Source organism: Eutrigla gurnardus, assembly GCF_963514095.1.
Source record: "Eutrigla gurnardus genome assembly, chromosome: 6".
NCBI lineage: Eukaryota > Metazoa > Chordata > Actinopteri > Perciformes > Triglidae > Eutrigla > Eutrigla gurnardus.
In genome coordinates, this window is record NC_139920.1 from 7,742,331 (window position 1) to 7,761,133 (window position 18,803).

General features: G+C 42.9%; 1 protein-coding gene across 1 annotated transcript; it reads right to left on the bottom strand.

Annotated features, from left to right (window-relative positions):
* Positions 1-6,999: 6,999 nt before the first annotated feature.
* On the bottom strand, positions 7,000-18,479 carry LOC311014747 (transcription initiation factor TFIID subunit 4-like). The gene is made up of 15 exons (XM_084011525.1): positions 18,290-18,479; positions 16,644-16,765; positions 16,438-16,545; positions 15,456-15,584; positions 14,779-14,901; positions 14,139-14,228; positions 13,097-13,225; positions 12,416-12,548; positions 11,665-11,749; positions 11,354-11,514; positions 11,094-11,224; positions 9,207-9,332; positions 8,900-8,956; positions 8,339-8,446; positions 7,000-7,137 (listed from the first exon to the last, which is right to left on the bottom strand). The coding sequence occupies exons 1-15, from the start codon at positions 18,426-18,428 to the stop codon at positions 7,012-7,014; spliced, it is 1,767 nt and encodes a 588-aa protein (XP_083867651.1). The 5' UTR covers positions 18,429-18,479; the 3' UTR covers positions 7,000-7,011.
* Between the last annotated feature and the right edge of the window lie 324 nt (positions 18,480-18,803).

Sequence of the window (18,803 nt, forward strand, 5' to 3'; positions counted from 1 at the left end):
TGCACTTTTGTGTGTACATGACAGAAAGGTTGTAATGTGTTCACACCAAATGCAAAGCAAATATTTCACTCAGTGTGATTGCATTCAAAGTCAAAATGTACAGCGTGTTGCTGCTGCAAACGACCATTTCATATGACGATGATGTCGTCTGACAATATCAACAACTACAAGTTAATATATGAACATTTGAAATGAGTGATCACAGATAAAGTTAGAGACCACAGAAGTTTGTCTTTTATTCAATAAGGCCTTTGACCGCTAAATTGCGCCCCCTTTGTGATGTACTAGTTTAATTTTTATTCATTGAATGAAAAGTACACTACAAAGAAAATCTATTATTATTATTTTAAACTGCAGACTGAAGCACCTTCCATTTTTTGAATGAATTGTTCACCCGTTGCCTCCAGCTCAGACCAACTCGCTGGCAGAGGATCACAGACCTCAGACCTCCAAAGTCCAGCGTCCTTTACACACAGCTGGCAGCGTGGACGCCTTCATTCATCATCTCAATCTAGAGACGCTAACGTTTAGATGTTCCTCGACTCGTGTCCCATTTTGTATTAATTAAATGACTGGAGACCGTTAAAGGACACGAGATAATAAACGCTGATAGTTTCACACAGACTTGTTTTAGTTATTGGAAACACTTTTCAAACATGAAGCGGAGCAGCAGAATGTATTAATTAGATTACATCGATAGATTTCGCTGATTCCATATAATCAACAGTATCAATTTCAATCAATCAATTTATTATTTAAAGTGCAAAATCACCATGGTACATGGTCTCAATACACTTTACAGTAAAAACAAGAACAATAATAGCAGACAATAAAAATAAAAATAAATACAACAATAGTAGAAATAAAACAAGAGTAAAACACCAGAGGAGAGTGATAAAATTAGTTAGTGTTCACCAAAGTATTGGGTAAAAAGGTATGTTTTAAGACGAGACTTAAAAATCGCAGTGGATGTAGCATCTCTGATGTCTTGTGGAAGGCCATTCCATAAGAGAGGAGCACGGTAGGAAAAGGCCCTGCCACCAGCTGACTTTTTACTGATATATGGGATGACCAGGAGGTTTGAACCAAGAGAACGAAGAGGACGTGACGGAGTGTAGGGAGTAAGTAGTTCTGTTAAATACAGTGGTGCAAGTCCATTCAAGGCCTTATAGGTTAAAAGAAGAACCTTAAAATCAGCTCTAGCTTGAATGGGCAGCCAATGTAAGGATGCCAGGACCGGAGTTATGTGGCAAAATTTACCTGATTTCATTAAAAGTCTAGCGGCTGAGTTTTGTACAAGCTGGAGACTCCTGGTAGTGCAGATGGGGAGGCCGGAAAAAAGGACATTACAGTAGTCTAAACGGGAGGACACAAGGGCATGGAGAACCACCTCGGCGCTACGCAGGGATAGAGAAGGGCGGATTTTGGCAATATTCCGCAGGTGAAAGAAAGCTGTTTTGGTGATTTCTTTAATGTGGGACTGAAAAGTCAGGGTTGGATCAAAGGTAACACCGAGGTTTCTGATGCGAGTGCTTTCAGAGATGAAACAACCGTCAATATTGAGACCAAGACCCTGGGATAAGTATTTATAATTATTTGGCTTGATTACCATCAGATCAGACTTAGTAGTATTGAGCATGAGAAAGTTGTGGCTCATCCAGATCTTGATTTGATTTACACATGTTTCCAGATTCAGTATTTGAGAGGGGTCATTAGGTTGCAGTGGAATGTATAGTTGTGTATCGTCGGCATAGAAATGGAACTGTATACCGTATTCAGCAATTATTCTACCCAGAGGAAGCATGTAAATAGAAAACAGCAAAGGGCCCAGGACAGACCCCTGAGGCACACCAGCTATAACTGTAGAGGATTTGGACAAGGAGTTATTAAAACTGACGCATTGTGTTCTGCCAGATAAGTAGGACTGCAACCATGAGAGGGCCAGCCCATGAACACCAACATAATGTTCCAGTCGGTCCAGAAGCACATCATGATCTACAGTATCGAAGGCCGAACTTAAATCAAGAAGCAAAAGTAAGGAAGCTGATCCAGAGTCAGCAGTAACAAGTAGGTCGTTTACTACTCTAGTTAGGGCAGTTTCAGTAGAGTGACAAGAGCGGAAACCAGATTGTAATTTTTCAAATTGGTTGTTGGCAGAAAGGTGGGCAGTCAGTTGATCAGCAACAACTCTCTCAAGTATTTTGGAGAAAAAGGGGAGAGTGGAGACAGGTCGGTAATTAGCAAGAACCAGAGAATCGCTATTGGGTTTCTTGAGGAGTGGTTTAATGATAGCAGATTTATAGGATAAGGGGACACACCCCTCAGTGAAGGAAGTGTTTAAGATGGTAAGTAAAGGGCCACTGAGACAAGGAAAAAGTTCTATACAGAGGTCAGAAGGGATGGGATCTAGTAAACATGTTGTAGGCTTAGAGGCAGCAACCATTGAGGCCAAGGCCTCAGCCGAAATAGGTTTAAACTGTGAGAGTGAACTTGTGGACAGGGATGCAGAGCACTGGTCAGTGATGTTACTAGAGGACTGCTGGCCAAAGATATTGCTCCTTATTAGGGAGATTTTATCGGTAAAAAACTCTAAAAAATCATTAGCTGTGATAGCAGGGCTCAGAATAGGTGAAGACTGTGTAAGCCTGGCCACAGTATTAAACAGGACCCGGTGATTGTTCTTATTGGTTTCAATGAGGTTGGAGAAATAAGAGGATCTGGCGGCAGAAAGTGTATGTTTATAACGTTTAAAACTAAGATTCCAGGCGAGACGGCAGGACTCTGATTTGCCGGCCCGCCATCTGACTTCAAGTCTGCGGGAAGCCCGTTTTAATGAACGAGTGAGGTCGGAGAACCAGGGGACAGATTTGGTTCGAGTGCCTCTACTATTTCTAAGAGGAGTAAAGGTGTCGAGTGAGTCTATTAGTGCAGTGTTTAGGCTATCTGTAAGGTTATTGACAGACATAGCCGTATTGGAGAATGACTCAAGTTTATCAGGCAAATGCTCAGCTAAAAGGGACTTAACATGGCTGTTAATGACATGAAAAGAGTGGGGGTTAGGTTCAGAGCGAGTAGTCAGTGCATTCGAGGGGAGGTAAAAAAAGACACAAGAGTGGTCCGAGACCGGCACCTGAAGGATAGATGGGAGATCAGCAGTAATATCCTTTGTAAAGACTAGGTCTAAGGTATTACCATGATTATGAGTGGGGCCGGGCTGCACGGTGGTGTAGTGGGTAGCACTCTCGCCTCACAGCAAGAGGGTCCTGGGTTCGATTCCCGGGTCGGCCCGGGTTCCTTCTGTGTGGAGTTTGCATGTTCTCCCCGTGTAAGCGTGGGTTCTCCGGCTTCCTCCCACAGTCCAAAGACATGGAGTATGGGGATAGGTTAATTGGTGACTCTAAATTGCCCATAGGTGTGAATGTGAGCGTGAATGGTTGTCTGTCTCTACATGTCGGCCCTGTGATAGACTGGCGTCCTGTCCAGAGTGTACCCTGCCTTCGCCCAATGACAGCTGGGATTGGCTCCAGCCCCCCCGTGACCCTAAATACAGGATAAGCGGTAGAAAATGGATGGATGGATGGATGAGTGGGGCCTGTGACATGCTGGATGAAGCCAAGGCCAGTAAGAAGATTCAGAAATTCTGCTGCTTTTGAGTCCAAAGCATCATTGATGTGAAAATTCAGGTCACCGAGCAGGACTATTTTGTCATATTTAATCAGAACAGTAGATAAAAACTCACAGAACTCAGTTAAATGGGATTATACCTGGGTGGTCTATAGATGAGTAGTGTCAGGATATGATGACGGGTTCCTATGAGCATGGCCAGATACTCAAAAGATGTAAAGTTACCAAGTGAGCATGCTGTACAAGAAAATTGATTGGAAAAGATAACCGCAAGTCCCCCACCTGTTCTGTCTTGCCTGGCAGAGAATAAGAAGCTATGGTCAGGGGGAGATGCCTCAATAAGAACAGCACTGGCAGTGGAGGAAAGCCAGCACTCAGTGAGGAAAAAGAAATGCAAACCATGGTGAGAAATAAAATCATTAATATAAAATGTCTTGCTGGAGAGTGACCTAATATTAAGTAAGGCACACCTGAGGTCGACAGGGGGAGGAGCTTGAGGGACAGGAACAGTTTTTATGCTAATTAGGTTAGATCGAACCCTTCTATGAGAGCTGGAGCGAGTAACTGTAGTGGGAACAGGGTTGAAGCTATGAGGACAGAGAGAGCGTTTTGACAGCCTGTCAGTAACTCTAATAGGAATATGGGAGCAGATTGGAATTGAAATCGACATAGGAAAGGAGGTTAAAGGAAGAGCTACAGGTTTTGCAGCTGCAGAGGAACTAGGTGGAGTAAGGGGGGCAGAGACGGAGATAGTGCCAACAGTAGAGATGACAGCAGGACCCGCACTGTCAGAGACAGTGTTGTGACAGGAAGACAATGTGAGCAGGGCAGGGTCTTGCTGGGAAAGGCATCATTTCAGGCTAAAAGCAATGAAGTTAATAAAATTGTTCGTTAGTCTTTCAGATCCTTTCCTGTTCAAATGTAGACCATCAAATTTGAAGAGGTCACGCTCAGTCCAAAAACAGTCAAAATTGCTAATAAAACCAAGGCCTGTTGCAGTGGTGAAGTTCTGCATCCATGTGTGCAAGCTAAAAAGACGACTAAAGCGCTCTGAGCTTTTGAGTAGGGTGGGAATCGGGCCAGAGAGAACACAACTCCTTCCAAGGCTTTCGACGGTGTGAATCAGTGACTCAAGATCATGGTAGAGTTTGGAGGAGCGTCTGGACATGATGTCATTTGTGCCAGTGTGTAACAGAACAGTGCGAACAGACGGATGGAGATCAAAGATGACAGGTATCAGTTCTATGAAGTCCGTAGTAATCCCACCAGAGAGACAGTAAGTGATGGAGCCTGGGAGATGCACATCTCTAATGATAGAGTCACCAATTATAAGAATTTCAGGAGGTTGATTCTTGCAGCCATTGTCATAGACAGACAATTTAGGAGACAGGAAGAGATGGGAGATGCCAGGGTTTTCCTGAACAGTAGAAGAGGGATTAGAGTCACCTGCGCAGATGACGTCATCATTGAGCGTCGAGGGGAACGGACCCACGTTGTGGAGTGGAAACGATGGCTGAGGGAGAGGAGGCCAGTTTTCTGCAAAAGATACAGATGAAGGGGATGAACACCTTGGACGTTTGTCCTGAGACATCAGTGGGCTTGATGGAGGAGTGCGACGCTTTCTGCGTCGGGAGTTTGGCAGGATTGGCTGCTCCAGAGCGGCACGTGAGGATGTAGCCGGCAGCTCAATCAACTTCTCCAGTGGGGCGAAGAAGTTTGACAGCGGGATGGGATCATCCTCAAATTCATCCATGCCAGGGGAGAACAGGGATAGAGAGACCCGTCTCCCTTTCTTAACAACAGTCGTCCAGGAGGAAGAGGGGGCATCGCATGCGCCGTGGGCAATGCCGGCCGGGCTGGGACCATCCTGCTGTAGGGCGAGGAGCGAGGATTGGCGCCGGAGGACATCATCCAGGAGGGTCGCGATGGAGCGAAGCTCCGACCTCAAACCGGACAGCTCATGGTCCGCCGGGGCGAGGGGAGGCATACTCGGAGGACGAAGGACCTGGATCGGGCGCTGAACCCCGAGCCCGATGCACGCAGTCCCCCGGGTCTGTCCGGGAATCTTCCCTCTGTGAGTACACCACGGAACCCGGTTCAGCCGTTAGCTTGGTCCTTCGTGAAGAGTTGCAGTGACAGCTGACAGCTAACGGCAGGTATGCTACAGTGCTCAGATCTGTGTCACTCTCAGCGAGAGGTACATTAGGTCAGAGGATGACTTAAACATGTGAATGCCTGCGTTCACCTGGTGCGGTACTTTCCCAGCAACAGAGACGATTTCACCGCTGGGCTTGAGAATCAAACGGAAGTACCTCACTACTAATGATCAGTAGTGAGGTAGGCCTACCTGTTGACGACATGCATGTTCAGAACGGGCTTAGTCCCAGGCAGCAACCTCCGGTTCTGGCAAGTGAAGCCAAAGCTGATATGCCTTAAAATTGCATTTTCTCTACTGGCCATCAGGGGGCGACTCCTCTAATATTGTAAACCTGAGTTTATGGTCAAAATCTTCAATACAGCATGATGTTCATTTAGTAAAACATGGTCCATTTAGAGTAAAATAGATGATAGAGCAGGGAATGCTTTAGGGCGGGAGTACCTTGTGATTGATAGGTCACTACCACTGCAGTTAGCTACTAAGCAGACTTTAACACCTTGAATTATGAAGCTAATTTTGTTAACAGAATCCAGATGGATCCAGATCCAGTTAGGTTGCTGCTCAGCTGCTTGTGTTCATCAGATCCACACGTTGCTCCTCCACAGTCCATATATGGTCACTTTTGTTTACTGGGTGTAAAAATTCAGACATTGGCTACCAAAATCAAAGCCGACGAAGGCCAAAATCAAAGATGGTGAAGGTCAAACTCCCGAACTTGAGGCTTCAAAAACGGTAGTCCACAAACCAACAGGTGGAACCAATAGGTGCTTGGTGAAAAGTAACAAAGTCATCCTGTGGTGAATATGAATGTGTACAACATTTCATGGCGTTTAGTTTGGGGTGGACCTTTGGTGGCTAAAAACAACCAAAGACACAGTAAATGTGAGGAAATGAAACCGTCTACTTCTTTTAATGATCAAATAATAAACAAGCAGAACAACAAAAAGCTCAACAACAGTGTTTCTTAGAAGCTCTTTTCTTTTATTCTAACCTTTTAATCCGACTCACAGGTTCATCTGCATCAAAAGCAAAATTAGGAGGAGTGCTTTAGAGACCAGCTCATTACATCACTGCTCCAGCACTTCAGTCTGAACAACAGGCTGAAAATAAATAGCAGATAATGAATACAAATAAATAAAGATATTCCATAGAACCGAAACAAACTACAAAACAACCAAATATCTACTGCAGATGATAGTGAGACCGTTTCAATCTAACAGGCAAGATAGTCAGAGCATCGCTTTGTACAGAGTGAGAGAATGGCACAGGAAGTGATCCTGCTCCATACACACCAGCAGATCCCTCAGCATGACCCGAGTCACTCTTTGAACCCCCTGTCTGGGCAGCACCGTCACCTGACACACACACACACACCATGTTATTTTACACACACACACACACACACACACACACACACACACACACACACACACACACACACACACACACACCATGTTATTTTACACACACACACACACACACACACACACCATTTTATTTTACACACACACACACACGTTATTACAACATTGGATGACTTTAATCCACAACTCCAGTCATATTAAAACACAAGTCTATTTTACACAGCTCAGAATAAAACTAAGGGTTTTGCTAAGCTAGCGGTAAGTCATAGAGGAAGTAAACACGTAGCTTGACCCGGATGTTTGCCGTTGCTATGACAACAAGTGAAAGCTACCGCTAGCTTAGCCAATTCACTGGATCAATAAACACACACAAGATGACAATTTGGCATTGTTTGGCATTAATTGGAAAGATAAAAGTGATATGATGATAATATCAGGTGTGTTTGGCATTCCTAAAAGAGTGTTTGCAGGTGAGTTAAACCATTCATTCTGTACAGTAGTGTGTTTAAAAATTGTTTCATCTGCCACACAGAGAATTTGAGCAGCAATGAGGTCCACAAGTCTGTTGTGTCTGGCAATGTAGAGTCCTTTAAGTGATGGGCTACTGACTCCAGGTGTTGAGGGGAGTGGTGTAGCATACAGAGGGGTGAATGGGTGGATGGAAACCACAGTGATAAATTAGATTTTGTGGGGAGAACCTTTAGGCATGCTTTAATGCAGAAGATAAGGATCTCCTCACTGATGTTGGCATTGCTTTAGATGGTGTGTGATACAGAGTGATCTGCACAGGGCAGTTTTGCCAACTTGCCCTGAAGTTTTAGATTGGACCAGTACTCCATATTTTGTGCTCTCTGGATAGACATGAGTGTCTGCCTGCATGTTCTAGGCTGGAGCAGGTGAACAATGCTGTTATGGGGCAGCCTGGCTTCCACAATGACAGATGGATCCTCTATGACTGCATCGGTGACCTCTAAAAATCCCTACGTTAGCCAACATGAAGTACAGGCAGGCGCCACACAAGAGGATTATTAGATAGCCGTTGTATTCTGACCAGCTTGCTCTTAGAGGTGTAATGATGCCGCCATTTCATTGGAGCAGGTGGCCAGGCATTACACATTGTACCTTTTATGTAAACAGGAGGAACTTTTCTGGTTTTGTTTAAAGCACAGAGCGAGGCGGCAAACAGACTGACCTGGCTGTCGGTCTGCTCCGGAGGTCTCTTCTTGCGAGGCCCGATGGCAGCCAGAGCGGTGAGGTTGGCCTCTCTTTGCTGCAGCTGTGCTGCTTCTATTTGTTGTAACTGAAAAAAGAGAGACAACAGGATGAATGTAAATGTGTAGAATAAAGACTACTATATCTCCTTTGTTTAATCCAAGTAAAAACAGCTACTTGCTGTTTAAAAGGGGATTATGTGCCAGGTTTAAGGGTCGATTGTCATTTCTTATTGGCTGCTTGCTTTAGATATACACTCATAGACAGTTCATTAACTACACCTGGAAGAAACTAACGCAGTCTAAATCAACCGTTAATAAATCCTACCGTCATGAATGTCTCATTCAGTTTTTGTTGCAACACTGATGTTGATTTATGACTATTGGATGCTGAAGTTTGTGCTGCTGCTGAAGTTATTAATACAACAGATGTTTCTCCACAGCTTTAAGTCTGTTTCGGTTTTCTCTTTTGGTTATTCAGCTTTCTCAGAAACTGTATGGTTGAATTTCCCAGCTTTCTCCAGAATGAAACACATACACACCTCTTTAGCTCTTTGCTTGAGCTGCTGCTGATGTGGATCCTCAGTGTGTGAGCGACTCTGATCACAAACAGACAAACGTTGGGTTAGTAAGCAGAATGTACCTACATATTAGGTAGATGGGTAGAAATAGTCACAGTGGTTTCAGATAAAATCCTGGTGTGACCTAAAACATACTATTACCCTTTTAAAGATAAACTTTGTAAATAAACATATCGTAAAAACATACCAATCTTTTAATCTGAGTACATTTGATCTAGTATAGAGAGATGGTGGTTTAATTCAAACAAGAGCCGTGCTACTAACTTACTCTGACTAATCGCAGCAGTTTCTCTCTCTCCTCTTCATCTCTCCTCTTGTTCTTCAAACTTTCTACTTCCTCCAGGAAGCGAAGCTGGGAGCGTACATCAGTCACTTTGGTGTGCCACTGGTCCTCCTGTCGCCACACAAACACACAGAAGTTAACAACGAGGGGCATCATTCCCGTGGTGTCACAACGACCGGTGTAAACATCCTGAACCTGTTTCTGCTGCTACGTCACTCTGCTGCCACTTTAGGGATCTTATCAAGAAGAGCAACTACATTTACATTTAGGTCATTTAGCAGACGCTTTTATCCAAAGCGACTTACAATAAGTACATTTGTCAAAGAAACCACAACATATCATTGCTGATAAAGTAAGAGCGAAAAAATAGAAACAAGTGTTAGGTTCTCGTCTGAGTAAACAGTTGTTCAGCAAGCATACCTTAAGAACAATAGTGCTATGATCAAAGTGCTATAGGTAAGAACATAGCTTTTTTTTTTTAATTGATTGCATTGCATCACAGATGTGACACACATTTTGTTTTTAGAGAATAATCCTTTTCATTGAATAACAATCAATCTTAAATTAATAAAGAACATGCAAGTTTAAACAAAAAGCAGCATTGTTTTAGTCTATTCTTTCTTTGACCAAGCTCTATTTTTCACTTTAGTACTATTGTGAGGATATTTACGATTATCCTTGTAACGGAACAGCTTCGGTGATGATACGCTGGCTGTATATATATACTGGCCTAATCCTCCGGTCAGAGAAGACGCAGCACTCAACTTTATTGACCTCCAAATGAACAGGACACTGTAGTACACTGTAGTTTGTGCGTGTGTGTGTGGTTTGTGATGTCTGCAGAGGGCAACAATAATAAAGCAATATTATTAATAATTAACCTACTATACAGTAGCATTAATAATAGAATAACATGAATTACAATAGACATAAATAACGTGTCATATTGCAAATCACCAACAGGGGTCAGTGTAGGATCGTTAAACAACACTACGGCTTGGCGCAACAGGCAGGTCACGTGACCAAGCTAAACTGAGACAGCCACGTCGGCTACCGGTCCGGTCAATTTGACACGCTAGCAACAATATGATAGCCGCCTCAATGAACGACAGCTACATTGCTAAATAAACAGTCACAGAAGGAAATCAAATGTATTGTAATTCAGTTACATGTCGGGCCGTCCATGTTTCATGGGGTTCAGTAAGACATGCTAAATGTAAGCTAACAAAGCAAACCGAGCTCATTAACCTGGTAATATTAATAGCTCTTGTTACATACAAAATATAAACAATATCCATTCATCAAGTAACTTACATCATCACCGACGCACACTGTTGTACAAAGGAATAAAGAGCGGACGATCGGTGGAAGATTAACTGAACTATTTAACTGCACATAAAGTTTTATCGAACACACTGCGCATGTGCACACAGTCCGTCAGTCTCTGCATGAAGCAGTTTGCTGTGACGTGTTCTCCTCCCAGCAGGGAATTCACAACAATCCTGACAATGGAAATCCACATGAAGAAATTATTGTGAGCTTTTTTTGACAAATGTACTGATTAGGAGAAATAATGAGACCATTGTTGTGGTAATGCAAGATTAAGTGAAATGTTATAGTTGGAAAAAACTTCTGAACTAAATAATATGATATCTAGTAATGGAATTAAACAATGCTTAATAACATGAAAAATGTATGTGAAAATTATATTTAAAAAAAAAGTTGTTTTGTTTTTGTCATGGTGGCATCAGTACACTGCCTTATTACATGTATGACATAGGATTCTTTGTGTGAATAGATATAATTCAGTCCTTCATGTGGTAATAATATGGGCGTTGTCCACTGCCACTGCTTTGCGTCAGACTGTTGTACCTTCAGGGCTGCCTTGCGGTGTTCTGCTATCACAGTGAGCTTCTCCAGAAGCCCACGGAGCCACTCCTGTGTGGCATGAGACAGCAGAGCAACCACATCTGAACCGACATCCGCCACTCCCAATGCCTGTCCTAACACAAATCAAGAGTATCACAAGGAGAGACACACATGAAAGTTTAGCTTGTCTACATAGTCTAGTATGAAAGAAAAACCTGCAGACATATGCTCATGAACACTCTGCCTCAGTATGGCTGCTGTACCTGTACGAAGGATTCGGCCTCGCAGCGGGTTGGGTGAGAGGAAGGGCTGATCCTGGCACGACTGCACCACCGAGCCAACAACGCTGACCAAGATCTGTGCATTCTCCTCTCTCAGGTTGACTCCAGCCATGGAGGCTACATCATTGATGTCATCATCTTCTCTGGAAACCACACACACAAATACCTCGGCTTTGTGCAGGTCGGCCAGCTTTGCCCTCCACCACAATGCTAGTGAGATTTACTTTTACTGTTCAACGTGACACCCCCTCACACTTAAATTTGAGTCTAAAGATATCAACAGGGTGTATTACTTGTAAGATCCTGAACTGTCGTTGAATGCAAATTTGGTAGAACGAGGTGGATCCTGAGTGAAAGGCTGCTTCATTGACAAAGTTCCTATAAAAAGGAAAAAAAGAAAAGTACATAGTTGGGGAGTAGCATTTCATTTTGCCAAGTCTGTGTACAAGTTTGTGCATGAAATCCAGTCTATACGCTTAACCCTGGTCAATTATTTGTAATTATGCTTATGAGAAATGTTAAACTCCCTGTGGTCACTCCAAACATGAGGCGATATTTTTGTGCAGCATGATCGCATACAAAGTCAATGCATAGAAGCTACAAATCAACGGAGAAAGGGTTGTGTATAAAACGAGGATGGCGTTTCAGTGTTGCTGCTACGTCTGCTACGTAAGTTTCCCCCGCTGAACTGAACATGTTCCAAACTCTGACGCCTAAACCATGGTATGGACCGCACCGTGACACCCGACTCGACTTGTGTTTGTGTAGGCCGAGTCCCCGGGACACACAGATTTGGCTTATTATTGATGCAGAGGGTCCATAGTCAAGCGTGTTTTTTGATAAACTGTAGTGGTAAACTCTTGTTTGATGATATATGGTTATAATTATGGTTACATGTGTGTATGTTTTATAATAAAATGAAATTGAGCACAGGTATAAGAGACTAAAAAAAGTGCCCGCTTTTCTATTACTTGAAAAGAGAATTTCTTTTGAATTGAGAATTGAATAGAGACATTCCCAAAGATCCCCTCCCCTGACTTTTACCTGAGAAGTGTTTTACAGGCTGGACCACTGTGTGTTTGGGGGGGGCTCTGCTGCTCTTAAATATGTAATTTCTGGACTGGACTGATGTCATCAGCTCAGGTTTCAGAGGCATTCCTCGAGGTTGCTGGATAACCTGCGTTATAAGAGCAATCAAGATTAGATTCACATCTATTGTCCCGGGGGGAGATGTGTTTTCACATTACTTCATTTCTAGTTTTAAGATGACTTAACATGAGACACTCTGACAGCCTTATTTGTATACATCTATTATTCTTTTAGGAAATGTGAATGAAAAACCAACCGAACACACTGTTACCATAGTTACAGTCTGGGTGTGAATAACAACCACATGTCCAGAGTTTGTTGGGGAGATTTACAGCAACCGGAGAGGCGGTGCATTTTGTACGAAGAGTGCAGCCTCGACACACGTTTAGGTGCAGACCGTGTGCACCGTCTAAAGAGATAACCTTAAAACAGTACTTGTGGTGTTTTCTTCCCAAAAACACATGTGGGGGAAGCGTCCGAGTGTGTGACAGAGGAATTATTATTATAAACATTCACTGTTGAATACTGCAGAAGATCTGGAGCCCAAATTATTAATTCATTTCTTTTTTACATAAAACATAACATAAACAAAGTACACTTCTTACCACATGAGACAACCAGACGCCATTCCTTTACCTGCTGGTTGGTGCTGAGGTGTTGTCCTGTCATGGTGCAGGGCTTCACCAGGCTGCTGGTAGAGGTTGAAGCCTGTTGGATAAATAACTGTGGGTCTGTAGTAAGGCGACGCACCGCAGGGAGACTTTTCTGATAGCAAATACACAAATAGAAAAAAAAAGTCATGTCATCAGTCAAATTACATTTTGCCACCAGAATGCTTAAACCATTTTTATATACTTCAAGTTAAAATCCATTTCACTTTATTCACCAAAACAATGGAAGGAGCTCAGGTGACAAAGAAAAAGCCAAGCACAGTCCAACTATAAGCAACTAGTAGTATCTGAAGATACTGAATCTTATCAGACATTTACCTAAATGTTGATCAAATTTATCCAAATACTGACGGCCCTGATCCAAATGTAAAAGAGTCATTTAATGACTTGACTCCTGAAACTGGCGTGAAGCGTGAGAAGTGACGTATGTGTCTAGTTGTTGGAACTACAGAATCACTCAGTCGTCAGCACGTTAGCAGAGCAGCTGTCCTGTGTCCTGTGGATGCTCTTCTGCTCCCACAGACGTTTTCAAGCACATGACTTCTGAATGACCCCGTCCCAATATGAACCACCGCCCTTTAGACTTATTGATTCTGCTCTGTCGGGTTTTAACTCTATAATTAATCTCACCCAGTTTTAGCAATAATACCAGGGAGGTTGTCTTAATTCATGTCAATTTATCAATTGGCCGATTTAATCGACTCCAGCTTTTGGACTTCAAATAACTTAGAGCACTTTGGACCCTAAAACAGCAAACTTAATCAACTATTCAGTCCAACATCAGTTGTGAGACCAAACAGTTCAGTTTGTCAGGTGAAACATTTATGATGTTATGTATCTCATTGGATAACAGGTGTTGACAACTGCATAATTTGCACTTGAAAAAAGGTAATAATAGCACTATATGTTATCACATAGTGTTGGAACAAAATTGTAGATCAAATTGTGAATCAAGTAGCGTGAAAATATCTGCAGACACGATAATGTGTTGTTGAAACTCTGGTCACCTTGAGGAACGGCACCAAGCAGGGCTGTGGAGTCGACTTCAACTCCTGATAAAGCCGTTCTGTAAACTCCTCTGCATCTAGCTTCCCTTCCTGCAGGATAGAAAAAAGGACGAATACTTCACTTTGAATACATTTTCATGTTCAAAACAAAAGCATAATAGGATGAAAACTGAAATATCCATTAACATTTATCAACTACAAATGACAAAAGACTGATCAAAGAAGAACATGGATTTGACAAAACAATCTTAAGGTCTACTTACGAGCGTTTTAGTAAGTAGCTTCTTCTAGCTGTACATTCTAGCAGGATTTCTTTTCAATAACAGTTAAATAAAAAAGTAGATCTGATAATGGTGTTACTAGTTCTCTAATCCAAGAGAGATTATTTGATTTATTATCTCAGTAAACATCGTCAACATGAGTTTATGGTCTCAATCTCTAGTTTCAAGTTTTCTTCAATACAGCATGATGTTCATTTAGTAAATTAGGGTTCATTTAGAGTCAAATAGACCATAATATAATATTATATATATATATATATATATATATATATATATATATATATATATAAACATAAGAATATTTAATTATTCTACTGCTCTGCTTAGTAAAACCAGCTCCTGTGATGATGAAGATTTACCAGCAGACTCAGGACCAGTCCTCTGACATTGTTAGCCATGTTGGCAGATCTGGAGTCACTTGAGGCCAGCTTGATCAGAGTCACCAGGAAGTTCTTGCACTTTTTCACGCTTTCCAGGGTGGCCTGTTGATCACATGGCAACAACCAATCTTGATTAAGGTCAACTTGGTCAATTTGTCACACACTGTTCTTGTCCCTGTTGTTCTGCTCGTTTGAAACTGATGAATCAGTGTTTATGCAGCGACCGTCTGGATTATTTGGGTCACTGAAATTTGTCTCAGGTCAACTTGAAGACCCTAAATTTGTATGTAACTGAATTTGTTTGTAATCACAGTAATCACTGCCTAAATTGCTGATGCATCAGTTGCAAAATGATGTAAGGTGCGTAAGAAAGTTTCTTCTCCAGGTTAAAAAGGGAATATCAAAATGTACACATTAAGTGATTTAGTGCATAGAGCCAAGAAAACTATGAGACTTGACAGCGAGACATCTACAACAACTACAGTTGTGCTCATACGTTGACATATCCTGGCAGAATAAGTAAAATATGAATATATTTTTTTAAATGTTATTCAGGGATAGTGGTCAGTGAATCCATTCATGCTGTGGAAGAGATGACAGGGTCCATGTTATTGTCCTGGCCAGGTTCTGCTCTTTGGCCGACAGGTTATACTCACCTGACTCACTGCAGTTGATGTCTCCTTTTTGGTTTCCGCGACAACCGCCTGAATGTGTGGCTGACTCCCCCGTTCAGACACAGCGCTGACGGTCTGGGCTACAGCTGGTTTGGAAGTTACACCAAACACCTGAACAACAAAATATAATCTCTAACTCCAAAACTAAAACAGCAGCAGATATAACGGACTAAAGCTATACACGAACAGGGGAGAGTAACTTATGCAAATAAGACTCTGCTGGAGCTGTGTGTGGCTCATTTTGATCAGATTAGGGGTGCAACCACCAATCAGCGATATTCCTTCTAAACAGTTTGATCAGTGGTCTCTCTAAAGGCTGATCAGACAAGCCGATAAGATGATGCATCGATTCTGAACAGAATTGTTTTCATTACTCGTGTGTCTGCTTTCAAGCCTGCTTTTAATTTTAATTCTGGTACTGATAAAACTGCACTTATTTAGTTATACAGTACTGTGGGGAAGTCTGCCAATAAGCAAAGGGGTTGCAACAAAATTGGGTTGTGCTGCTCCGTGTACTTTAGTGGTTCCTTGTTAAAAATAAACCATCGTTTTAATTACACAGCAGGCTATCCATCATCATTCTGATTATTTACAGGAGAAAATCCATCTACAGTCTAAACTAACAATGCTCACTTGTTCAGGGGATCTGTGAAGACGACTACTAACTACTTAAAATTTACTAAATTAAACATTAAACATTGTTGCCTGATTCTCTCCCTCATTTCCTGTCTGCCTTCTACCGCTAGCTAACAAAGAAACAGAAAAATAAAATAATAATAAAAAATAAACCGAAGCAACAACCAGTCTATCTTCCAGCAAGTTTTCCATATATCATCAATAGATATTAAAGACGAGTTAAGTATGATTATTATTGATAGGTGAGGTGGCTCTGCAGCAAAAATGCTCATCCTGACCAAACAATAGACTAGGTGCATGTCCTTGACTGTAAAACCAGCTTGTGCACCTTTACCACAGCCGTCTTCTGGACCGGTGCTGGTTTGAAACTGGGAGGGGCAGCCATCCTGATCAGGGTCACCTTCTCATTCATTTTATTTCCAGCAGCCGCAGATACCTGAATGGCACAAATGCCCACTAGTTAACACCACAGGAGTGAAAACATCACTACCCACTTCAAGATCAATAAAATCAAAGCAGCAGCAGCACACATACCTGTGGGACCAGGAGTCTAGGTGCTTGACCGATGACGCCTCTTGGTGCCTGCTGAGCCTGCGCCAACGCCTGCTGGGACATGAGTATCAGCTGACCACTTTCACTGCGGATCAGCATCATACCTGCCAGAGTTAAGAGTCCAAAATCACTTGAATGCTTTGTATATACATGGTATATAAGTATATACATGTGTACATCATGGACCAAACATGGTTCACAGCTCATGGTTAGCCATGGGACGATATGATTCCTATTATCCTGGCCAAAATTATTGCTATTCACAATGTTATCACTATGATAATCAAAAACTTTAAATGGCACTTAAACATAATAGAATCACTTTACTTCACATTTTGTTCATATAGCCCTATTTTTCACATCACGAGATAGACAGCTTTTTAAAGTCACTAATGTGTTGATATTTACAACTGAACTATCCACACAATGGAAATTCTCCAAGATCAATTTCCCCATCCATACGTGTGGCAGACATTGAAACTAAACATATAGACTACTGAATATTAAAAATACAATTCAAGACCCAGCAGTGACTAAATCTGTAAACATGAGCTGTATGAAGTGCGCCCTAATGAGAACATCAGCACTAGAATCTGGAGCTGCGGCCTGTTGCAGCTCACCTGGTGGGATCTGGATATTCTCACCTGATGGGATCTGGATATTCTCACCTGGTGGGATCTGGATATTCTCACCTGATGGGATCTGGATATTCTCACCTGATGGGATCTGGATATTCTCACCTGATGGGATCTGGATATTCTCAACTGTTGGGATCTGGATATTCTCACCTGGTGGGATCTGGATATTCTCACCTGATGGGATCTGGATATTCTCACCTGTTGGGATGTGGATATTCTCACCTGGTGGGATCTGGATATTCTCACCTGGTGGGATCTGGATATTCTCACCTGATGGGATCTGGATATTCTCACCTGTTGGGATGTGGATATTCTCACCTGGTGGGATCTGGATATTCTCACCTGGTGGGATCTGGATATTCTCACCTGATGGGATCTGGATATTCTCACCTTGTGGGATCTGGATATTCTCACCTGATGGGATCTGGATATTCTCACCTGGTGGGATCTGGATATTCTCACCTGGTGGGATCTGGATATTCTCACCTGATGGGATCTGGATATTCTCACCTGTTGGGATCTGGATATTCTCACCTGGTGGGATCTGGATATTCTCACCTGATGGGATCTGGATATTCTCACCTGTTGGGATGTGGATATTCTCACCTGGTGGGATCTGGATATTCTCACCTGGTGGGATCTGGATATTCTCACCTTGTGGGATCTGGATATTCTCACCTGGTGGGATCTGGATATTCTCACCTGATGGGATCTGGATATTCTCACCTTGTGGGATCTGGATATTCTCACCTGATGGGATCTGGATATTCTCACCTGGTGGGATCTGGATATTCTCACCTGGTGGGATCTGGATATTCTCACCTTGTGGGATCTGGATATTCTCACCTGTTGGGATCTGGATATTCTCACCTGGTGGGATCTGGATATTCTCACCTGATGGGATCTGGATATTCTCACCTGGTGGGATCTGGATATTCTCACCTGTTGGGATCTGGATATTCTCACCTGTTGGGATGTGGATATTCTCACCTGGTGGGATCTGGATATTGGCTGGGAGCTGTGGGGAAGCTGGCCGTGACAGCCGAGGGGCCACAGTGACCGGCTGTTGGCCCGCTGCCCTCGGTACGGTAATCACCACAGTCCTTCCTGGGGTTGCGGCCTGGGTCATGGAGGCCACCTGGCTCAAAGCTGTCTTTTTCAGCTGTGGTTGGCCGTTAGCGCCCACTCCTCCTGGTGTGGCCACCTTTGCTACCACCACGACAGAAGGAGCGGCAGCCTGAAGCCCTGGCACCGTAACGGTGGAGGAGGTTGGTTGGTGGCCATGGCCAGTGGGGATGACTTTAGGGAAAGCCGAGACAGGGTCACCGTTTGAGACACCTGCAGCAGAGGCTGGAGGTTGCACAGCGGCGACGGGTCCACATTTGGCCGGGATCTGTAATATCTTGACTTGACTACAGGCGTCTCCATCCCTTGTTGGCCCGCACGACTCCAGCTTTTGGGCTTCAATTACCACTTTATTTGTGGCCATAATTATTTCTAAATG

Bases quoted from the DNA above. Each gene is read 5' to 3' on its own strand.
- LOC311014747 (XM_084011525.1), bottom strand. From the start codon at position 18,428: ATGACCCAGGCCGCAACCCCAGGAAGGACTGTGGTGATTACCGTACCG. The intron at 15,585-16,437 runs GTGCACAAGCTG...TTTGTTGTTCAG, and splicing joins AGAAGACGGCTGTGGTAAAG to GTGTTTGGTGTAACTTCCAA. The intron at 11,225-11,353 runs GTACAGCAGCCA...GATTTGTGTTAG, and splicing joins AGGCCGAATCCTTCGTACAG to GACAGGCATTGGGAGTGGCG.